Source organism: Dicentrarchus labrax, unplaced genomic scaffold (assembly GCF_905237075.1).
Source record: "Dicentrarchus labrax unplaced genomic scaffold, dlabrax2021, whole genome shotgun sequence".
Classification (NCBI taxonomy): domain Eukaryota; kingdom Metazoa; phylum Chordata; class Actinopteri; family Moronidae; genus Dicentrarchus; species Dicentrarchus labrax.
Window position 1 is genome coordinate 9,475,390 of NW_026136702.1, and position 24,692 is coordinate 9,500,081.

The 24,692-nt window shown below is 38.5% G+C and overlaps 2 protein-coding genes across 6 annotated transcripts in view; one reads left to right on the forward strand and one right to left on the reverse strand.

Annotated features, from left to right (window-relative positions):
• Positions 1-24,024, reverse strand: part of mcph1 (microcephalin 1) — a 30,609-nt gene extending 6,585 nt beyond the window's left edge. Inside the window, exons 1-13 of one of the 5 annotated variants that reach the window (XM_051416960.1) lie at positions 23,929-24,024; positions 23,142-23,203; positions 22,956-23,047; positions 22,576-22,697; positions 22,336-22,417; positions 21,031-21,142; positions 20,818-20,949; positions 20,635-20,715; positions 18,632-19,765; positions 17,301-17,413; positions 14,286-14,323; positions 13,998-14,160; positions 13,815-13,892 (exon numbers count right to left, since the gene is read on the reverse strand). In XM_051416960.1, coding sequence (XP_051272920.1) covers positions 13,815-13,892; positions 13,998-14,160; positions 14,286-14,323; positions 17,301-17,413; positions 18,632-19,765; positions 20,635-20,715; positions 20,818-20,949; positions 21,031-21,142; positions 22,336-22,417; positions 22,576-22,697; positions 22,956-23,047; positions 23,142-23,175 — 2,181 coding nt within the window. In that variant the 5' untranslated portion in view covers positions 23,176-23,203; positions 23,929-24,024. Of the gene's footprint in view, positions 1-13,814; positions 13,893-13,997; positions 14,161-14,285; positions 14,324-17,300; positions 17,414-18,631; positions 19,766-20,634; positions 20,716-20,817; positions 20,950-21,030; positions 21,143-22,335; positions 22,418-22,575; positions 22,698-22,955; positions 23,048-23,141; positions 23,204-23,672; positions 23,782-23,928 lie in introns of those variants that run through there. The other 4 variants (XM_051416965.1, XM_051416983.1, XM_051416961.1 and 1 more) reach the window with 4 other exon arrangements.
• angpt2a (angiopoietin 2a) lies at positions 170-12,450 on the forward strand. Its single transcript, XM_051417103.1, has 9 exons — positions 170-817; positions 4,461-4,616; positions 5,362-5,483; positions 5,592-5,830; positions 6,232-6,359; positions 6,716-6,817; positions 7,532-7,698; positions 9,219-9,349; positions 11,194-12,450. Exons 1-9 carry the CDS (start codon positions 548-550, stop codon positions 11,364-11,366), a joined length of 1,488 nt encoding a protein of 495 aa, XP_051273063.1. The 5' UTR covers positions 170-547; the 3' UTR covers positions 11,367-12,450.
• Positions 24,025-24,692: the final 668 nt, after the last annotated feature.

Genomic DNA, 24,692 nt, shown 5'->3' on the forward strand with positions numbered 1-24,692 from the left:
ACATTCTTCAATGAATGGGATGGACACTGGTACTATCACAGTGTGTGCTGAAGGTGGACAGCTGCATCCTGAGTAGCTGTTCAACTAGAGGAGAAAAAAACATGTGGTATATTGTAGAGGATATAGTGGAACGTGTGTAGTTTTGTGTATCTGCTCCTCTGTGTTGTTTAGTGAGTGTGCGTACTGAAAGGAATCTCCACTTCACTGCTCTTCACAGCGACTGGTCACAGTGAGGAGGGGGAGTGGTTTAAACTCAGTTAGCTAATCAGAGGGGCCACGGGCAGCTGAAACAAGTGGTTGGGGGCTTGATGAAAGGCGAGCACATGCAGTCTGGCACCGGTAACCTCAGGGAATGACACACTACCACAAATTCCTGATGGCTTTTTCTCCTCCTACCACCGAGAGGTAATAAAAGGAATCTGCAGAACCTCAAGAGGATTGTTTACACTTGGATGCTGTTGGGGAAAGACATCCAGTCACTGAGTGAAGGAGCAATCCAAGGAGTGATAACTGTACTAACTTCAAAATTTAGGCAAATAGCTTCACTATGAAAATGCTGAATTTGGACTTACTAGTTTTAAGTTTCTGCCTTGGTCTGGGGACAGGATACTGCGCAGTGGGTAAGAGACAGTTTCAGATCCAAAACGGACCATGTAGCTACACCTTTCTGCTGCCAGAGCAGGAGAACTGCCAAACCCAGGGCAGCAACTACAACTATCCAGTTCAAAAGGATGGACCCGTGGACAATGACATGTCGGCTCAGAGGCTGGAACAACTGGAGATCACCATGGAGAACAACACACAGTGGCTGCTTAAGGTAAAGTTGCGTCCACGCATGATATCACATCAATACAAAAGACTTGATTTATTACAGTGAGGGTGAAAGTTTGAGAGGAAAACAGGATGAAGTCTATTTAGGTGTCTCAGACTTTGATGATGTAGAGGACAAAATGTGGTAAAAAAGCTTAAACAAATGAACACTTTACACAGGGGTCACTGGAGATAAAGAACTAACATCTACAATAGAACATGGAGGCAATTTGGATGAACTGTTGCTAAAACATTATCTAATATACTTCAGCACGTGGAACATCTGCTAACTTTAACATCCAGAATGAGAAAAAACTTGTTTCAAAGATAACTGCTGTTTTTGTGTTCATGTGATGGGCGAACTATTCAGTCTCATGCTAAACTACTCGCTCTTTGTTAAGTGCCATACAAACACAACTAAGGCCAAACCAATACCATAAAATAAATAAATGCTCCACTGCTCCACTAAACAAAACCAGTTTAATGAGCAAGCAATTTTGTCTAATTGTATAGTTATGTCAGAGCTATAACACATAAAAAGAACTAAGCACGGTGTTCCCAGACATATTTATTTATTTTCTTTCTTCTCTTTACTTATCTTCTTTAAAGATTCCTTAAGAATCTTTGGGAACAAAAGAAATGTGCTGGGACTCTTTCATTCAGTGCAAAGGGACATAAAGGGTTTGATGATTGACAAAGACTCAACACAGGTGTCCACATGAGGGATGCATACTTTCCTTTCAGTTTGCTGAACCTTTACTTTACTGCGAGTGAAAGAAGAGGACTGCCTCTTCTCCCTCTTTAGAGTGTAATTACCGATCTGAACTATACAAGACAAGGCAGAGGAGACAAGGACGCCTCACAGTATGATCACACAATTTCCCATCTCATAACATAAAAGAAGCTCTGATCTAGCCCACAGGAGAGCTCAGAGGGAACTCTTCTTTCATGTTCTTCATGATCTAGATGCCGCTACTCAGTAACCGCGTTCACACATCTCAAGTGCTGCAGCCTGTTTACGACACGAGTGAACATTTCACAAAGTCCAACAGCACATCTGACAGGCTTCATATTTCTTAGTGCTCGGAGGATTCCAGTACTTTCTTTTGTTGTACGATTTCACCAAATTAATTTGCACATGAGAAAACAAATACGGGAGAAGAAGTCACAGTTAAGGTATGATGATTAAAAGTTTCACAACCCAAACGTTTCCAAAAATTTAACTTGACACTTTGCCATAAAGAACAGAACTGATCTGTAGCACCTTTTCACCACATTAATAGCCATCATGAGCGTTGTATTCTCACCATTAATTATCATACCTTACTACGGCCCTGCATTAACAAAGTGGAAGCATTAGACTTTGTAAAGGTCTATCAGTAGGTGAGTGTGCAATGTCCTTTAACATCTCAGACGAATTATGTCAAAAATGTGGCAGAGAAGTGAGGTAGCATTCGTCACAGATAAAATAAGAGAGTCACATTTCTTCAACAGCTAAACATAAAAAAAACCAGAGGAGTTTGTTTTACTGCAGCGGTGCCTTGGTTGGAACTTCATTTAAAATTATATACAGGAGTGTTTAAACGATAACTTTCTACTTTTGGGGCTTCCTGATAACTCACCTGGTAGGGTTGGTGCACCGTGTACCAAGGCTGAGTCCTTGCTGCAGCGGCGGTGGGTTCGAATCTGACCTGTGGCACTTTGCTGCCTGTGCGTGTCATCCCCTCTCTCTCTCTCTCTCTCTCTCTCTTTCCTATCTATCTTAAGCTAATAAAACCAGCCAATAAAGGCAAAAATATATATATATATATATATCAATAATTATCTTCTTTTGATGAGTGAAGATAAGGACAATTTGGGGATTGATTGATTGTTAAAAACCTCTTTTACAGGAGTTTACAGTTTGACGGAAGGATGGAGAAGCTGAGACAAGTTTCAATAACTTTAGAAAAAAAGTAGCCGCCACCTACTTTAGAGGAATCAGTGTTATTTACAAGCTTAAATAATTTCACATTGCTAAAAAAAAAAAAGTTCTATGTACTCTACTTATGCACCAGCTGATGACAACTGAGGAAAACAATTTGTTGTCACGCTCTCGTGTGAATGAGGAACGCAGTCTTTCTTTACTGACGCCTTTGAGGCACACGGTGTAAACAACTGATTAGATCATTTACTGTCAATGGGACATCCTGTCCAACAATTCAAATGACAACCTTCCACCTACGACACATCCCTGTGTGTATCCAAGAACATAAACAAACTGGAAGTCATGAAAGGAAGACAAACAAAATCAGCACTAATTGCAGCTGTTACATGTATTTACCATAAGAAAAATAATAATAAAATTGGCTGTTTCGGGGGGTGGCATTACTGACTGATGAGTAAATAACAAAAGTGATTGTGCAAACTTACGGTAGATGACGAAGATGTTCAACTGTCACTGGTTTTCCAGTTGTACACACATATCATAGTGTCATGAAGGATGTAACTCCTCACTCAACACTTCCATCCTGTTTACGAGTCGTGCGACCTGATTGCCACTCGGGAACACCATGCAGGAAATAACTTAATGATTGGTCTCAGTCTAAATCTGGCAATACAGTAAGGTAGATAAAAACAAATCTTTTAGAAGATGAAACACTGACCTTTTCCCACCCTGAGGGAGTCCGAGCTATTGCATTATTCCTGTGATTAAGAGGTTTGATATGGGCAAGTTGATATACAAATAATAAAGATGTAAAGATTTGTATTATTTCAATACTTTGCTAAGAAATTACAATCTAATACTTTCCACATCTTGACCTTCAGGACAAACATCTCCTAACTGACTCTCATTCTTCTTTTAAAATACTTGATGCCATATAATAAAAACAATTATAAATGCCTCATCATAGGACAGTTCTGTTTACGTGCACCCATATAGCTCTCCTTAAATAACAGAACAATCATCACAATACTCTGATACATCAATGTTAAATACACATTCTCATGAACTTAAAGCATACAAATATAGAAAATATGAAGGTGACACACATTTTTGAAATTAATAACACCATCGTTGCCGGGATATTAAGGGTAGACCAGAGTACATTACATGATGACGTGAGTCAGACAGAAGAGAAAATGGTTAACTGTTCCAACAAGAACATAAAGTTGGTATGTAAGAAGAGGGAGCAAAACAATACAACAATAAAATATATAAAATGTCCACTACAAGCTTTCCAATGAGTTTGAAAGCAACAAATTTTGAGATTTTAAGAAGCATGGCTACACACCCAATAATAATACATAGTATGTCTGTTATCATAAAGTTGTTTAACTGTTGACACTTCACTCTCTGTGACAATGGTGTTAACTGCACTCCGGTCAATGTACAATGAATACTCAATTGAATGTTATTCCCTGATCCAACAGGGTAAATCCGAAGAAAAGAGAACAAGTGGCAATTAATTTTCTCTTATCAACTGCAAATGAGGTTCTCAAGCAAGAAACTGAGTCGCTCTGTCTCTAACATTACTGAAGCAGCTGTTTATCTGTGAACTATGAATAATACAGGATTGTGCATGCACAACAAAGACCACTGGTTAATGATACTAATAAATAATTCTTAAAAACCATCTCATGGTAATTGTATTTCTTCTGTGCTGCAGCTGGAGAACTACATACAGGACAGCATGAAGCAGGACATGGTCCAAATCCAACAGACCGCCGTCCACAACCACACAGCTACGATGATTGAAATAGGAACAAACCTGCTGAGTCAAACTGCAGAGCAAACAAGGAAACTGACCAATGTGGAGGCACAGGTGAGGCTGCACTGCATGCTACTTTAAACAGAAAGAAGCAACGCTAAAAAGTGCACACATGCTTTGTAACAGTTTACATATAAGCACTACGGGCTCAACGGAATGAAAGTTGTCAGTTGTTTTTTAATAATACGAATACACCAATATGTTCTCTGCGATACACCGCATTAAATAATGTAGCTTCAGAGTGTTAAAAAAATAAGCAGAGGGAAAAACAGGCATGACTGCGTCAGTTTATTATTGTGGCTACACGTCAATGACCTTATGTGAGCCAACTGTACAGCATTTCCTGTTATTAGCACCACTCGTATTCCCACAGAAAGGGTCTATCAGTTTGTCACAATCAGACATCCGTCTGTTCAAAGACATCAACAGCTCCATTGGAGACACATAGCTAGGATCCATGTAAACAACCTGCTTTTTGCTGAGTTCAGTTCCTCCAAAATGGGAAATTAGAGGCAAGGTCCCCAACCCCAGAGTTAGTAGTTCAATACGTGTCTGTAAAAATAGGTGGATTTTTTAAGTTTCCCTTGTTCAGGTACGTCTGCTGTATTGGAATTTGCTTGTTCTTTCCTCTCATGTTTTCCAAGTAAACAAATGGCTGTTTGTTTACTCTACAAGTGCAGATTGGGCTTTGTGCTGAACTTGATCCACTAATAGAATTTAGAAGTAAATATTCAAATTACTTTGACCAAACAAACAAACACCAGTTTTTGATTGCTTCACCTTGTTCTTTTGTTTTTAGGTAATTCATCACACAACTCGACTTGAGCGTAGACTTCTTGAAAATTCTTTGTCAACCAACAAGTTGGAAAAACAACTAATTGTCCAAACAAATGAAATCAACAAGCTGAATGACAAAAACAGGTGAGGGCATCAAATTAAACAATTTTCAGGGTCACCACAAGTACAGCATTGTACAAATGTCCAAAACAAAGACAAAGCTTGCTGTTAAACTTGTTACCTTCTCCTCAGCTTTCTGGAGAAAAAGGTAGGGGATATGGAGGAGCAGAGGCAGGTGGAGCTGAAGATGCTTCGAGATGAAAAGGAGCAGCTTCAGACTCTAATACTGAGACAGACGGCCATCATAGGCGAGCTGGAGCAGCAGCTCCTCAAAGTCTCCTCCAACAACACTGTTCTGCAGCATCAGCAGCAGGAGCTGCTGGAAACCGTGAACAACCTCATTCAGACCATCTCTGTCGGCTCCGCTAAAGGTGAGTCGGCACTCCAGATCACTGTAACTTCCCTACCCTATAGTATAATAATCAATGAAAGGCAGACTACATATGCATTCTTATATTTATATCCTTAAACTACATCCCAGAAAGAGTGCCACTGTAAATAATGAAGGGTGGATACAATCTAACGACTGCACAAACTAATGCAACAAATAATACCCATGTTTCATTGTTGAGACAATTGCATGTGGTTGTGCTTTTGTATTAGATTGCACAAAAGAAAATCGGCTAACTTTAATTACCACCTGCCGCACATTCAAAGCACTGAGTCAATGAAGATGCCCCTTTTTTAGTAGACGATGTGAACTCATCAAAGGAGGACAGTTCAGTGCTGTACTGTTGTGACGTCATATGAACAAAGCTGATTTCTTCTGCAGAGACCAAAACAGTCATGATGCAGGACACTCCAACCACATTCGTGGACTGTGCTGCCGTCTTCAAGTCAGGAAGCACCCAAAGTGGAGTCTACACTCTCACATTACCCAACACTACAATAGAGGTTAAGGTAAAGTATATATATATATATATATATCCACACTTACACAACCTTGTAAACAAAACACTGCACAGCTCTGGGATCAGTAAACAGTATTGTGTTTGTGGGCGGGGCAGTTAGATTAAAACACTCTCAGACTTCCATTAGTGATGTGCATGCTTGAGCTACAACTGTGATCTCCTTAGATACTTTTCAGCAGATAAGACTTGGACTTCAATTCTGTATTCCTTCCCTGCAGCTTAACATTTGTTTTAACCCAACTCAAAAAAGACGCCATTGTCAAATTATAAATGAGCAGTGATTCTTTACAGAGCATTAATTTTGAATTATTAATTACAGCAGCTCCTTTTTCTTTATGTGTGAAGGCTTTCTGTGACATGAACACAGAAGGAGGTGGCTGGACAGTACTACAAAAACGCTTTGACGGCCGTGTTGACTTTCACCGTACGTGGCAAGAGTACAAAAAGGTAAAAGCAATCAAGAAGAAATTCTTCCCTTAAAAAAATATAACCTAGACTACGGTTTTCATTCCAAATGCTCAATACAGTGGCCAGATTTGGTTTTGGCCATCAAAAGTGTTTCTAGGGCCTGGTGATTCTGCACTTTTAAGAGGCAATTCCTACATGCAAGCCAAAGAAGAAGGGACAGACTAAAACTACAAGCACAGTGATCACTATCAATGAAATAATGCCAGCAAGGCTCCCCCAATATTCTGAACCCACAATAATGTGAGGATCAGATTCAATCACAGCGTATCTAATATTTCTGTGAGTGCATCCAAAACTTTACTTATGATCTACAATCAAAAAGGCTTCTAGTTGGTTCCCAAAAATAGTGACCAGCATTGCCAGTGCCAAGTAGAAGATAGATGGGCCGACACCACGCCAAAAAGAATCTCAAGTCTAAATTCAAGTCCAATTTCACATCCTTACAGAGCATTCAATACAAAGAAAAGCATTTTGTTTAAAATCAATATTTCATTATGAATGTAAATATCTGAGATTGTTTTGTGTAAGTATTTCTGTAAAAAGTTACCTTCAGTGCAATAGCCAAGAAATGTACCATACATGGTGGTCCTCTGTCTGTTTGCCGTCTTGTTCATGGAAAAAAAAAAAAAACTGACATGCCCCTACTGCAGGGGTTCGACAGAATTTAATTAAATTTCTTTTGTGTCTTTCCAGGGGTTTGGAGAACCTTCAGGTGAATACTGGTTAGGAAATGAATTTGTCTCCAGACTGACAATTCAACAGTCCTACAAACTAAGAATCCAGCTGAGTGACTGGGAAGGAAACTCTGGATTCTCACAATATGACCAGTTTTCTCTTGACAGTGAAGCACAAAATTACAGGTACATTGTTCTGACAACATCAATGAAAGAAATAAGTCAGATGCCTGCTGACAATCACTGAACAGAGTTTAATATTTGCTTTGAGACAAAATTGTGCAGCTCTTGTGGCTCACGTTATCAAGGACAAAGAAGCCGATCAGCAAATAATGCGTCTTTCTTACAACTGTGCTTTTGAAGTCTGCTATCCTGAACACCTACTTGTGTTCATAACTGTTGCCAAGTTTCAGCCAAGCGGCGTAACAAAAGAACAGCCTCAAAACTTAAGGCCTTGCAATTATTATGAAGAATTTAAAAAGTATGTTATTGACAACATTCAGAAGCAATAGTCCTTGAAAAATATATATATTTATAAGAACTTACATGTAGTATAGTGAAGATGAGACCACGTTAATAGACACACTGACAGCACTTGTGGTTGTTTTCCACTGAATTTGCTCTGGTTGTTCAGAGCACTAATGTGTAAGAAGGATTCATTCTAGGGCTGCATAATTAAATCAAAATATTATGGAAATTGCAATATGGCCAAGTGCAATATGCAAATTGCAGAAGCTGCAATATTTTGATAAAGGTAAAAACAAACAGCATTATAATGAAGTACAGTAGTGCTACAGACCACCTGGCCTACAAATCTTGTTCTTCAGATGTAAGAAAACATGGTACAGACCCCAAATCATCATGATTTTAATCATTTTTTCAGTGAAAATTACATTTGTGATGCTTCCCACACTAATTGTGAATAGCAGTATCTGTCAAAATAATCCCAGTATTATGTTTCTTATCATATCGTGCAGCCCAAATTCATTCGACGGTCTTCTATGATTTATATCTGACACAGTGTGTCCGTCCCTAGACTGTATCATATCATCCTCCTATTTAAAAGCAAAACACATTATAGAAATTCCTCTGGATGGAGGTTCTTTGCTGTATAAGACTATTTACTTCCTGATACTGATGTACTGGCACCAGCCCAAAGAAAATGTAATAAAACTGGTCAGTGTTTGAAAAATAGGAAATACATGAAATGTCTTGGATTTCTAACATTTAGTCTTCACCTCTTGGCAACAACACAACCTTTAGAAGTATTTTCTTTTCCGAGCCTAAGCTGATTTCAGGAGTGGAATGGATACTTCCTTTGAATTTGACAAACAGACCTTGAAATGCTCCAATTCATCACAGTACTATTCAGGTCTCAAGTCTACTTGACTATGACCAATTTGGTTTTCAGTTAGTTGCCTCAGTAATTCCAAACAACTCCTACAATGAAACTGCACAAGTAGCATTACACAAATCCTAAAAATAAAAATAGAAATCACACAAACAGCAGAAAAAACTGTAACTGTAACAAAACTGTAATGCAAATAGCTCACAATTGAATCCTTATGCCAAACCCCATTTTAGACCCAGTAGTAGTGAAGTTATGGCCAAAGAACTGTAAGAGTGAGTGGGACGTTGCCTTTTGAGGAACAGCAATCATGGACTTCCTCCTCCTCTTCCTTCATTTTTCCTTTTCCATTTTACAGGATACACCTTAAAGGCTTCAGTGGAACAGCAGGCAAAATAAGCAGCATTGGGCAGCCAGGAAGTGATTTCAGTACAAAGGATGCAGACAACGACAAATGTGTTTGCAAATGTTCACAACTGACAACAGGGGGTAAGAAACATATTTTGTGCTTTTTGATTAATTGTCATTTTCAGGAAAATACAATAATTGTGTCAACTTGCGATGGCACAAATTCCCACCCACCCAAATCTCGGCACTTCCCCCAAAAATCTTCAAGGGCATTTTAAGCACTCCCGTACTTTTGTGGCCTGGTCAAAGAGCACAATTAGCTCCGAGTTAATCACTGATCAACTCATTGGGGAATTCAGCCTCTACAATGGCTGACATTAATAGCCTGGGAACAGAGCTTTTTCCCTCTCTCCTCTTGTAGCTTAAAGGTCCTCCTCCGTTCCCTTGAAAGTGACTCCGCTGCCAGAAGTTTGTCTCCCTCTGTATTGGGGTCTGCCAAATGAGCATGAAAGCATGAAAACCCTAACCCTATCCTTTTTTTCCCCATGAGGGTTCTCTCACAAGGGACTCCGTATGCACATTATGCACAATTGTGACTGAGTGGCACTGGCCCTGTAAAAAGAGTAAATTTGCCATTACCAATACGAAAGGCTGCCTATTTTGAATGAATAAAAATTTGAATGAATGTAAGTAAACGGAGGCTGAAAAATGATTAGATACACCTCTTAGTATAAGACCCTTTCAACCCAACTCAACCGGTAACTATGACTTTGAAGGCAAACTCTCACTGGTTTTACACATCAAAGCCTGTTTACAGCATAGGGGAAAACTATTACATAATGTGAAACAAGTTGCATAAAACCTTTTGTGGCTCCAGAGTGAGCTGCATGAAGTCATAATTGCCTTAAGTGATGTCACTACATTGTGAGTAATGTAGGTGGCAAGGTACAGGAAAGCGTGGAATACAAAAGACGATATCTCTGGTTCTGATCTACCAATTTTTTTTTTTAACAATGTAACAGGAGGAGTGCAAAGTTAAATCGGTGGAGTACTATTCAATTCTATTATCGATTATTAATGATTATCATAGAGTTGAATAAACTGCTCTCTCATATAGTTTTAACAATGACCTGGTCAAAGGACCTATTATTATAAAGCTATATTAACTTGCACTGAACTGGCGGTGTGAAATTATGCTATGTAAAACCATAATTTTTTCCTTTTAACCAAAAGATTTAACTTTTATTTCTTGAACGCTGTTTACAGATATACATTCTATTCCTATGGACTACATATGACTCCCCCTTTATTACTGTATCTTTAAGAGTTAATAAGCCATGTTATCAGTCAGTCTCAAGTCCAGCACAAACTGATAAAAACCTAAAAACAAAAAGATGTGTGTCCACAATAAGTGATAAATCTCAACTTCCTCTATTCTTTCTATATGGAGCAGATGTTAAAGTTTGTTAACCTCAAAAGGTGAAACCACACTGACTTCAAGACCCCCGATTAGTAGACTGAAAGTTGAAAGAGACCTCACAACTTTGAAAGTCTTTTAGTGCAACCAAGGCTCTACAGGAGTGTAGACAGTCTCCTGATAGTACAGTTTACAATGGCTCCATATATACAATTTTAATTTCGTCTAGTTTGACTTCTAGTGTTGTCTCATGTTAACCTCCTGCCCACAGCTTTATTTTTAAAAAAATGCATTTGTAATGATGGTTTACCTCTGAAAGGGGCTTTATATGTGTAATATTTGATTTTATTCAGTAGCTTTGCCCTGTGATCATGAGAAATCTCCTCATATATGCGACAGAAACAGCTGTCAAGCATGAAAGAAACGTTTAAAGCCCACCAACCCTTTTTAAAACAGGTTAACATATCACACTAAAGAAAACACCATCCCTGTTCTACACAGAGTTGCATGAGTTATCATCTTTGACAACACCACATTTAAATTGCCAATGTTTGTTTTGATGTTCTAGGTTGGTGGTTTGATGCCTGCGGTCCATCCAATTTGAACGGGATGTATTACCCGCAAGGCCAAAACTCAAATCGCTTCAATGGAATCAAATGGTACTACTGGAAAGGCTCGGGCTACTCACTGAAGACCACCACAATGATGATCAGACCGGCAGACTTCTCGGGTTCCCTTTGAACTGTCACTCTCAGATTAAACAAAGTGGGAAGGAAATTCTGCCTGACAAACAGCAACAAACAACAAAACCAAAAATAAAAATTCTCAAGGGAGCCAAAGCACTTCAATGAATATATTTTTTGCATACCTTTGGAAAGGCATATTGTGTTCATGTGTTTAATAATTTGAATCAAATGGGTTTTTGTAAAACATTGTGAAATACGGACTGTCAAAATGACAAATATCTATACTGACAATACTTTTGACTGTGGTGTGTATAGATAACTAAAGGTATAGTAATAACATTGAGTAATAACAGCTAGCTAACCAGAGAGGCCAGACTACAATGTGACGTTAATTAATTAAATTTCTTGAATGATTTTAATGTAGTTTAAGCAACGTTTAACTATGTATTGAATCATAGCTGCCCATGTCATTGTAGAAAAGAGACTATGGTACAACATGCAGATAAACAACTGGCTCAAAGTGATTGTTATGTGTTCTGGAAAATCTTCTGTTGAATGCCTAAAATGTAAATGCAAATGTAAAAAAAAAATGCCACAGAAACCGTTTTTCTTAAGATGACGTTGTATTTCTCCAGAGAATGTATGTACATTTGTTATTTAATTTATATGTAGATTTAAAGGTTTATATTTAACAATAGACTATATGATGGAGATTTGTTACAGATCTTAAGTGCTAGTTCCAGGCTAGTTAATGATAAAATTGCACATAAAATAAGAGAAATTCTTTTAATATAATTCTGCAGTACCTTCCAACATAATGATGATACTTTTGCAGTCTTTTGGTAAAATTATTATTTTTATTTATGTAATGTTTCTTTTGAATCTACAAGAAGAATTTATGAGAAAGTGAGGAAGATGACTTTCTCACCAGAAAACACTGGCTTTAGAACTTTCAGAGTGACTGTAATGCTCTACCAGCCGTTATATACCTGAAGTTGAATATTAAACACAACCATGAGCCTTGACTCTTCAGCCCTACAACAATGAACCACCTGGTGAATGCACACCACGTTCACCACAACCTTTTCAGCAATGTTTTATCATTTCTAGTTCAAAATAAAAATTCTACATGCTCCAAAGTTGCATTTGTGTTGCTTTTGAGGTCGCTAATCACAGTTTAATTAAGAATGTCAAGTGTACGTGTATAGCTAATTGTGGCCAATATGGATAAAATCCTGATAAAATAAAAGAAATTATAGCATATGTGATTTTATATTGTAATATTGATATATGTATCATGACATATGTGTCTGGAAAATCTGTTTATGATTATAATAATAATAATAATAACCAGATTTGTTTTTGGATAATTTAATGAGTTAAAGCACAGTATTTTATTAATATAAATTAATATAAAGATCCTGATTATTGATTTGTAACATTTCCCAGAATGGTCTAATGCAGAGACAAATAATAAAAAAAGGGATAGTTACAGTAGGAGCTGCTTCACAAATTGGCCTTATGTGACATGCAGGCTTCAGTCTTTTAATCTTAATGCCGATTCACTGAGGTCATACCTCATTATTTGAACAGAGGAACGTAATAAAATTCACTTTGACAATTGCCCGTTTATACAATAGTAATGGACACTTTTAAAATCAGTTTCTATCATTAATATTGACAACAGCTGAAGGCAACACCGGGCTCCTCCACCTCAACAGGACATAGGAGCTGAATGAAAAGAGGGAAGCATGTGGTGGATGCATCCATAAGAGTAAAGGAATGATAAACGGCCGTGGGGACATGAAAATACTTTGTCTGTCACAACAAAAGTCATCATGTAATTCTAAGAGGAAATGTGCTGACATTTGTCTCCATCAAGACCGTCTGTCTTCCCTCGGAGTGGCGGGGGGGGACAGTGATTCATGAATGACGAGTTCAGGAAGAGGCAACATTCACATTTCGCACAGGATGCTTCAGGAAAAACAAGCGAACTGAAAATGGATGACTGGCAATAAAAATTAGCAGGTTTCCGTCCAGCTTCCTTGGCTTTGGTTTTACGAGCGTTTATTAGTTTTGAGTGTCAAAAAAGAGCGTTGCAAAGATTTATAAAAAGAAAATGATTTATATACAGAAGAAAAATGTAATTAGGAAGGAATTCCAAAAAGGTTTTTTGTCCATTGGCAAAGTAAAAATATTTTTTGTGATAACATTTATATGATTGATGATGATGATTTATATTATATGAAACAAGTATGACAAACATTTCTGTTGGAAAAAGAAGTATATTAGTGTGCAACTCTACACCTGGCTAAATAGGCAGCTAACAGTGCCCAAAAACAAAATAAATCCATATATTTAACTTATGATAGGGCCACTGAAATCAATAAATCTGATTGTTTGCACTAATGGAAAACATAGTGAGGTATACAGTGCAGTTTAACGCTGGTAGTATTTGTGTCATGGACACTTTTACTAGTATTAGATTAGTACTGGTACTCACCTGTGCTGCAGGAAATTGGTCTGAAAGTTCATATGGTTCCTCTGGAATCCACTGCCTTTGCTCCAAACACCAGAGAATCTACTCAGGAAAAATTAAAATAAAAGATAGTGTCAGACTTCATCGTTATTCTAAATAATATAATATCATCAATAGTGGTTATTGCGACATATTCAATCTACATACCCATTCAAAAGAGAGGATCCAGCAGCCACGAGCTATGCCCAACAGTATATTGAGAGTCCGCCGGTGACCCCCAGACACCACATGAGTTGTGCTCTCACACACTCGGTCAACGATTGCAAAACCACCCAGTGCTTTCACCACCTGACCCACTGTTTGCTGCTTCCTACAAGAGGTGAAATGAGTAGAAAGCATCCAACACAAACTATTAAATTAGTTTTTTTTTTTTTTTTTTTTACCAACTTCCTCACCAGTGTGACAAAAAGTGTTTGAAAAGTTCGATGTACTTACTCAGAGGGCATGCTTGTCATGACCAATGTTCTCATAGCCTGAAACAAGACAAACACACAGAATTATGATAGGGATGAAACATTTTTCTTAACCAAATTCCTCTTTACTTAAACGGTCATTGACAGTTCAAGTAATATTGTGCAAACCAATGTCATTGTGAAGAAATCTGACAAAAGCTTGAAGTGAGAAAACAGAGACTGAAATCAATTAAACCATTACACAACATGCTCTTGAACTCGATGCTTTCACACCTATTTTATATTTGGGGAGTAGATCTAAGCCTCACTATGTGATCTAGAAACCCCACATTGTATTACATTTAATAGAAGTGTAGCAGCTATAAAGAACAGATCTGGCTTCATTTGTTTCTTGGCTTGTGTTTGTAGAAAAAATAGTGAGAAAAAAAACGAGTAAAATATGTGAACTCCATGTAGAACAAATCTACACTTTAACGTAGCCAAGATAAAACAGTATCTATAAATGTAAATGGCTCAAAGACACTAGGAAATGTAATGTATGTTTCTTCTGGGGGTAAGTATTGTGAGCTGGTTTGTTGCATGATACAGCACTGAACAAATAAAAGGATCATTATTCAAAAGCCAGACAGACCGTGCACTTTCAATAACCCTGCCGGATATATAGTTGCATAGAGACCAAAAAGGAAATCAAATACCAAGGCCACGAGGAGAGAAAAACATATTCAGGGCGACTGAAACGGAACTGTAAATTTGTAACCTGACGACTGTGGTCCATCCAGACTCGTACTTTGGCCCCAATACAGCAAGCTATCATTAACACAAACACCTGAGCAGCAGTTACAAACAGGACCACCGGGCCTTTTCCTGCCACACTCTGATATCTGGTCCCCCAGCTGGAAGTCAGGGGTTAAGGCCTGCTATACACAGCGGTGCCAAAACGGTCCGCCAGCCCGGCCCACACCAGTCAAACATCACATTATTTCTGATAAGCAAGTTGGGAAGTCATTGAGTCAGTCACCACCGCCCCATGACTGCTACTCCTCAGTTGTCCAGACAGAAGCTTTCTTCAAAAGGAAAATGTTTTGATATTCCAGTTTGTTAATGATCCACAAGAGGGTTACCTAACGCTACAGGACTGCAAAAAAGGTGACCAGAAAATCGGCTCGTTTGGAGCCCTTTCAAACTAAGTCAAACAGCTCAAAACATGGGCAGCTATTCTGACAGTTCCTCAAAGGGGACTTTGGCTTATCTTATGCAGTGGACATGTTCTGGGAGCAGCAAAAGAAAAAACAGGCACTGAAGAATGAGTTTCACATAATGAGCCTCTGACAAAGAGCTGGTGTGAACTGCAGCACGGCCTCTGAGCACAAATGAAGGAAATTCTTCACTGTATGACTAGGTCTGCTTGATGGCTGCTACTCTGCGCACTGAAAATGACACTATTCAGAAAATCAAAGAGATCTCAATCACATTATGATAGATGGAAAATACATTTTTAGAGCATTGTTGAAGCCTTTTCATGGATTTCTTATAGAACTGACAGCAGAGAGATGAGAAGAAATGAGGAAATACTGATAAGGAATGACACGCAACAAAGAGCCACAGATCAAATTGGGTCACATAGGAGGACGTTGAAGTGCTTTCTTGGTCGGACGATGATTTTTCAAAGAACTGTATCTTTAATAGATTATTCACAGTAAAGAGTGGTAGGAATCATAAGGAGATAAATAAATAAATGACACGTGAGGTCCACATCTGATTTGAAGTAAAGACTTATTCATTACTGAGCCTTCGTAACCTGCTAAAAATAAACAAAATAATTCTGTTGTTGTGTTCAACACATGTAATCTGGTGACATTTTCTGCAAATGTCAGAGTCTCAACTGCAACAGCACATCTGCACTGCATTCACCCAAAGTCAAGCAGCATGAAATTTATCAGTTTATCATCTGCACTTTCAAAGACTGGTGAGCCATGTAGGTGTTACCTCCAAGCACTTAATCACGAATGACCACGTTTACCAATACTGCCTCATATTTGGACATTCATCTATTATCGTGAGCTTTACAGAACTAAGAGAACAACTGCAACGTCTCTGTGATCAGGCTACAATGAAGTCAAACCATAACAGATCCCCGGGGGAGATGACGTCAAGTTTTGGCTCGTTTCAGCTACAGCTTGTTGAGGTTACCAGCGTAACGAAAACAGAGCCCAGGTGCATTTCACGAGCGAGGAAGTTGTATGCTACCATCACAGAGGCAAAAACACAGGAAGCCCCCTCAGGACCAGACAGAACCTCTTTACTAGATGCGTCAAACGCCTACAGCTATGGAAGTGTATGACCTTATGGAGGAAATACTTCAAAAAGGACTTACACACGCACACTACTCATGTTTAGTTTACTTCCTAAACTTCCTATATTACAGAAAACTGTAATTGTCACAGGATTTTGTCGTAGTATACAGCTGCAATAGCTTTGGAAGATCAATAAAAGACAAGCTCAAGTCAATGAAAGTGTGAAGAAGACATAGAACATGCGTCTAACTCAACATTTTTACACTGTTTCTGTATTTATGTGATGAATAAAATAAACCATGCACTGTGCAAAGTTCAGACTGGTCGGAACTGAGAATGTCACTAAAATGAGGAAAAGTCTCAAAAGTCAACTACATCAAAATTAGCTGATACAAAAGCAAAATAGATACAATTACAAAGAAAATGTATATAAATTAGAAATTGGGGGATTTGTAATTAAAATGGTTTAATCCAATGTCATCAGAAATCAGGACATCAGTATTTTTAATGAATCAGTAAGCTTCCCACTGGTGACTAAATACTCATTGCATCCTGTTTTTCCAGTCCCACTCCAATTTTTTCCCATAACACAGTAGGAAACATTTCATCAACATGATTTCTTTTTAAAAACGTAGGTACTATGATGGGTTATGTGCTCTCTGGGGACGTAACAGGTGCAGAAAAATCTGAATCGACACTAAATTACACAATTCAACTGAGTTAAACATTAAAAAACCTCTTACCTTTGTTTCGTTGACCATGTTTTGAAGACTCAAGCTGACTTGCTTATTGTGATCCTCGTCTTCAGAGGGAATCTCTGTTAAACCAGCTGCAACTGTACATTCATTTCCTCTACCTACATTTGAAAACAAGAAAAACGATTGAAAACAGCGTGGGGGGGTGTTACTCAAGCTATCACACAGCAGGCACTGTTTGTGTGCCATCGTCTCTCCATTCACACCTGGCTGAAAAACTGTAACATGAAACTGTAATCTGCAACATTATCAAACCACTTACTGCTGCCTCATTACCACATGATAAGTAACAGACTGCTCACTTTAATCTGAATTAAATAAAACTCAAACAAATCATTATTTCAAAGAATAAAGTTAACTAAGATGGGGACTCAAATATTCTCAGGGCTCATAAATTTGACACCTTTTTTAATAATATATTAAATATCCTTCAAATATGTCAGAGAATAGACTCATTTAACATACTTTTATCAGTAGTTTCAATGAATCTGTGATCTAAATGTCATCAAAACGACCACATTATCAGCAAAACTCCAAACACAGTAACTAAACTCATCTTCTAATACACAGTTACAGATTTGATAGTTTAGATTTGTTGACATCAGTAAATGTTTTCAACAGTGAAGAAGCCTTGACTTTCATTATGATCAGTTGAAAAACATATTGAATACTGATTTTCAATCTGTAACTCTGTCCAGCTTCAAAACTTCTTATCCTGTTCAGGTTCCTGGGGGTCAGGGCCTCAGCATGCGTTGGGCGAGATGCGAGGTAAACCCCGGACCGGTTGCCAGTCTGACACATAATGACAGACAAATGCACACCTACGAGCAAATACAGCTTCCAATTCATTCGAGCTTTATATATGTGTACATACAGATACTTTATATACACACACATATACTACATGTGTACATATACCACAAATTTATGATCTAAATCACAAATTAGGCCTTTAAAAGACAAACACACATACAGAATATTACGAAAATATTCATATAAAAAGGCCTCATTTAGTTACGTAGAAATTATTTTATTTATTCTCCTCTTTAAAATGTCACATCCAGAAACAAAATTTCCCCTTAAGAAATCTAGCTGGAGGGAATCATTCACTGATCCAACATTGAAGTTATGTTGCGGACCTTTTTGAAATCACATACATGACCCAGGGATTACACACAGTTACAAACCTCCACCGTTGTGAGAGTTCAAACACCATCAGTGATATTTTGTGTTGTTCAGTTCATAATGATAACGATAACAGAAGAAAGAGTATTGGGTCCATTATATACTTTATAAACTCTGTCAGCCTTACTACTCACTTTCCACGGTATGAGAAAGGACACTGACATCAGTGTTAGCCTCTGTGAACATTGCTGACTGTGCTGATGAAGATGCTCTTCTCGGTTTTACTGCTTTACTTGTAGTCGTACTGATGCTTGTAAATGGCAAGGTGCTTTGTCTTCGCCTTTTAGGCACAGGTGTTATATTGGCACTTGGACTATCCAACGCAGGCAGAGATTCTTTAACATCCTGTTTAGGACGACTCGGAGCCTCGCTGCTTGTATCAAACTGCTGATTGCGACTTTCTTCCAGTTTCTTCTTCTTTTTACTGTTAGTTTCAGATCCAATGCTTTCACTTCTTCGGGGTTTTCTCTTCTTTGGGACAGAGGCAAACTCAAAAGGAATCTGAATGTCTCCCTCCACAGGCAGATTAGGCAAAAGAGGTGTTTTTGATTGCTGGCGGTGGTTAGCTGGGGAGAAGTAGTCCTCAAACACATTATCATCTCCACCATCCGTGGAACCTGAGGCAACACTTTTAGAGTCACAGGATAGAGTGAATGATCGTACCAAGGTAGAAAGTGACTGTCTGGCTCGTTTGGGTATTTTCTGTTCCATTTTCTGTAATGGAGAAGAAGTTTTTTTTGACAGTTCAACTGAAGCATCACCCAACTTGGCTGGAGACGAGAGGCAACTAGAAGAGTTCACAGCGTCAGGGAAAAAGTGGGTCTTAGGCTCTGTGAAGGATTTAGCGGCTTTCATTTTCCGCTTTCCCTTTTCAGATTTGTTAGGCGACGGACTGGATGATTTTATATGCGATCGCCTTTTTTCTTTACTGAAGTTCTTGCTGTCGTCAGATCTCCTATCCTGGCGAGGGCTTTCTAATAAACCTAATGATTTGTGTTTCTCTGCTGTTTTCTTTTTGACCGAAGTCCTTCTTGACTTTTTTGGGCTATTCCCGTCTTTGACACCGATGTCAGGACATTTCAAAGGACTTGAAATCCGTTTTGGCACATCACGGCAGGGTGACAGCCAGGGCTTTTCAGAGCCTTTCCGGTGGCGTTGTTCAGAATGGCCATGGTCAATAACATCACACTGTGTTCTCCCTTCTTCCTTATCAGGCGAATAAGCAGGTTCAGCAACAGAGGCACTGGAATCATCATCCGACTGGTCATCTATATTGAGGAAAAATACTAAGACTTAGTTTTAAGCATCTTCTAGATTACATTGTTTGATGTTTGTCAGTATATTCAGCTACCAATTGACTTCCACTATATAAAAGCACAGGCTTCCACTTCACATTACGGAGAGGGTGAGTTGACAAGAGGCTGATCAAGGGAGCTGCTTATGTAGCAAGTTAAAGAAACCAAGCACTACACTCATATGGCTTCTCCCACCACTGCAATGTCAATGACACCCAGCTATTCTTGTAGGTGCCAACTCAGATGGCAAAACCTGGGAGTTGCAAACATTACGGCAGTAGCCCTAAACTAAATAACCAAAAGCAGTGGATATTTGTGTAAAAGGGATATACTCTCAGTTTTGGCTAACATCTAGCTCTTGTCTCTATGTGGTTTGAATGCATTTCTTCTGAGTCACTTTGAACAAAAGTGTCTGCCTAATGAATGTAACGTAATGTACTATTTTTCTTAGGAGCTGTCAGAGCAAATGGGGGCAAAAGACAAGTAATTACTGCACATTCAAGAGACTCCAGTGGGATGCCAATGTTGCCCTGTTTCTGCCGGTTACCGTCTCTAGTAGCGAGATTCTTATAATGCAGCTTTAAAACAGTACGATGCATGAACACACTCACAATGGTCACAGGAAGCACAGACACAGAAAATAATACATATCTGAACTATTTGTTTACTGTTTTCAAACATTCACCTTATTTTATGATCTTGAGCAAAAACCAATATGTAGGATTTAGTCCAAGATAAAGTGCTATCTTGGATTTCAACACGTGGGTTCCTCTGGCTTCATCTTGTTGCTAAACCTGCCAGCTTTTTATCAGTAACAAGAGGATCACACCATATTTTCTTACACATTAACTTGAGGACAGTCGGTGTGCTCCCAAGGGAAGGTTTCCGCCTGGTGGGTGAGCAGGATTCAACCATTTGTGAAGCTGAAAGACAGTGACATATATGTGAATGTTTGGTGTTTCAAAAGTGCTAAAATATAAAGACCTTGTCAGTTCATCAGGCTGCACAACCGCTGCTGCACATACCTGTGGGTGAGAGGTTTTCCCGTTTCTCTTTCATGTCTTTCAAACGCTGTGCCATGTAATCCGATCTTTTCAACGCAGGGCTATAGACTATTCCGTTCTCTTCGTCAATAATGATGGGCGACACATCTGTAACTGTGGATAAAAAATAACTGTGAATGACCAACTACATCCACTAGTTTTAAAAGTTTATAAAAAGGTGTTCTAATATCTTACCAAGAGGTTGTTTTGGTACTAAATCTTTCATCATCTTGTCTAATTTTTTCCTCATGCGTCTGTCATTTTCAGGTGTCCTCTCTGGAGAATCTTTTGGCTGCATGCAACGATGCTACATGAATCAAATACAAAAAATATTTTTAACAGAAAATAGCTTGAATACTCATTTCAACTAAAATGCCAAGGTAATAACTTTGCATAGAGAAGCTGAACAATGGACAAACTCATAACAGGCATAAGAACACAAGGACATATAAAAAAAAAAAAAATATACAATATTACAAACTTCATTAAGGCCATTTTGGGTCAAATCAAGTAGGAATGTTTTAGTCATCACATAGAAAAAATACAGAAAAACTATAGGAATTCTTTTAGAATATAAGACGCTTCAAAGGGGTTACAATTAGTTAACATGAGCCAGAATAACAGCTTACTTTCATATGCTGTTTGTTCCATTCAATTTGGTAAGTTTTCATGTGTGTTTTTCTCTGTGAGTCAGACTCAGTATGAGAATAGAGGTAGTAGAAGTATTAGGTCTTACATCGATCAGACAAAACATTATGAGGGGGTCATAATGTCATGCAGCCCGATATGCATACACCTTTCTATCAGAACCAGTATGAACTTTTCCAGCATTTTGGATCTGTTGGATCGGACCACATGGGCCAGCTTTCATTCCCCACGTGCATCAATATCCCTGTTTCTGGTTCTCCGCTTTTCCTTCCTTGGACCCCTTTTGATCAGTACTGACCACTGCAGACTGAACACCCCACAAGAGCTGAAGTTTTGGAGATGCTCTGACCCAGTCATCCAGCCATCACAATTGGGTCCTTGTCAAAGTCACTCAAATTCTCACACTGCACATTTTTTACACATCAACTCTGAAGACAAAATGTTTACTTACTGCCTCATATATCCTACCCACTGACAGGAGCCATGATACCCAGATAATCACTGTTATTCACCTCACCTGTCAGTGGTCATAATGTTATGGCTGATCGGTGTATATCGTAGCTTCTGTTTTACTGCCACACGATGTTTATGCTGAAATCAAAAGCTCATAAATTCTAATATAATACAAAATAATGAACTTTAAGGCCTGGCTTTTGTATTTAAGAACATTTAAAATAGGACCACTTGACACCTTGTTTACAGATTCTGATCAGGTGAAGAACAGAGCTTGGTCAGTGACCCAAAATCAGCCGAAACAATGACTCGACAAACAGGGGTCCAACACTTATTTACAATTACAGCTTAAACTGCGACACCAACATAAACATTACATGTAAATCTGACTCTACTCACTTTCTTGTTTTTTAACACTGGGTTGGTTTCATCTATAGCTGGATACAACTCCTCATCCACACGCACACCGTCGTCGTAACATCTGGAAGTTATTTCACAAAAAATAAGCCACATTAAGAGACGATGGAAAAGACAACAACGTCTTGTAAAACTTCTTAACAACACCATCAAAATACCTTGTGAAATATCATACTATTGTTGGAAGTTAAGAAAGTACACAACTCTTAGTGTTATTCTTACCTGCCTACCCAGAGAACAGAGACGAGCCTCACATCACCACTTTTCTTGGCTTTCCTCCATGTAGCTGGGTGACCATTGTTGAAGACCACATGTGTGACTTGTTTATTGAATGTTTTTGATACCTGGAAAAGAAAGGGAATTTAGGTTTTGCAAAGTATACACAAACAAAGATAGTAAGTAGATGCTCAACCCCCCAAAAATGCTGATCAGTTTGCACAAGTTGTCACACCATCAAAGCAAACAATGGATATACGCTTTACCATTAATCAAAATACTACTGCTGATGCGTTTCATTTCCTAAGTGATGTACATGTCTATTGTAAATACAGTAAATGGTATCTAATGTAGTGCAAATGTGTTTATTGGCCCTGTGGTCTTACCTGAGCTCCCATTTCCTGCAGCTGCTGAACAAATGGTTTTGAATAGTTTGCTGTTTTGTCTGAAGACCACACATCAACATAGGCAACGACATCTGCAGGCACATTGAACAGAGTCATTAACTCAAACCAAAGGACGCAAAGTTTAGCCCCAATTAACAGCAGTAAAACTAAGATGATGTACAATACCTTTAAGAACTGAACCGCTGGTGGTTGTGGTCATTACTGGCCTCTTTAGCTCCAAGATTCACCTACACAAAAACCAATGAAGACATTTTCTGAGACAGAAGATCAGCTTTTACAAAACACAGGAATTTTACTTTCACTGTGACCCCCACAGATCACAACAAACACCGAATGACAGTCGATCACAGCCTAAAAACACTGCTGTCTGACCATCAGGAGAAAATAGTAAAGTTGCATATTTGTTATAATATCATGAAGATATGAGATGGAGAAAACAGGCAGCTTATCGAGTTGAAGCGACTGTGTCTCTGCTTTATCCTTCCAGTCAGAAAAAAACAATAACTAACGTTAATAAACCAGTTAAACTGTAAAACTGTGCAGATACAAGTTTCAATCTGTAAGTTAACTAAACCCACACAGCTAACACTTCGACGACTGTTTACACAACTCATCGATAACAATACTTAAGTTAACACATTCTTGGATCAAACCCAGTTAATTCCCGCTGACACCATTCAATCTCCACTAACTTACATCGCTTATAACATCAGTGTTGATGCTATTTCACCGCTAAGTTACTTCGTTTAATCTAAGTTTTGCTAAGTAACCTACTTGTTGACTCTTAGCTGCTGAGGCTAACGAGAGTGAACACTTCCGTGAAACACACACACACACACACACACACTGAAACACACACTGAAACACACACACACACACTGACACACACTGACACACACACACGAGTGCAGACAGCCACCAGTGTTGTTTTGAGTACTTTCCGTGCACTTACTTTATGCAGGTGAGGTTTAAATCGCGCAGTTTTTAACAATGTTACCTGACGACGGTGTGTGTGCGTGGTTCGCGCGTGCAGTTTGTGATGCGTTGCATTCTGGGACGACGGGCCGTGATTGGCTGACAGGTGTATACGTCACCTCGGACGCAGAAGTGATGGTAAAGGGAACAATGTGCTTTTCCCCCGAGGAGAGCCCCAACAAGTGTACTTTAAACCTCGACCTTTCCTTTCACTGAACGAATTAAGCTGTTGTATATTATATTATTATGTATTATATATTATAAACTATATATTATATGATTAGAAAAGCACGTTACTCTGTTAAAATGACTTGATTTGCTCTCAGACGTGGTGGAAATGTTGTTTCTTTAAAACTTTTCTATTTCTATTACTATAAACCTACTAATGTAATAAATAAACTCACAAGTTTCCTCAAGTTTGCTCGGAGCGACTTAGCCAGATCAATCAAAGGCTCTTAGGACGAAAGCCTATTTTTCATGTTCAACCAAACATGACTGTCCTGGTTTGACGGTGGATTTGTTGAATATATTATCATGCAGACAGTCTAAGGTGACCTTTAATTTTTGTGTGTGTTCAGATGCAATTCTTGCTTTCAAAACTACATATTTTTTAAGACTCTAGACATCTCGTTGTTTTTGCAGACAGAAACCATATTCAATATGCAATAGGCTCTTTGGCTGTCTTTACAGACTGGATAGCTGTTGTTTTAGGAGACAAACTCAATCTAATCTTAGAAAGCA

Excerpts from the sequence above, each read along its gene's own strand:
- angpt2a (XM_051417103.1), top strand. The coding sequence starts at position 548 with ATGAAAATGCTGAATTTGGACTTACTAGTTTTAAGTTTCTGCCTTGGT. Across the intron at positions 5,484-5,591 it reads AAGCTGAATGACAAAAACAG|CTTTCTGGAGAAAAAGGTAG; the intron begins GTGAGGGCATCA and ends CCTTCTCCTCAG. Across the intron at positions 6,360-6,715 it reads ACACTACAATAGAGGTTAAG|GCTTTCTGTGACATGAACAC; the intron begins GTAAAGTATATA and ends TTATGTGTGAAG.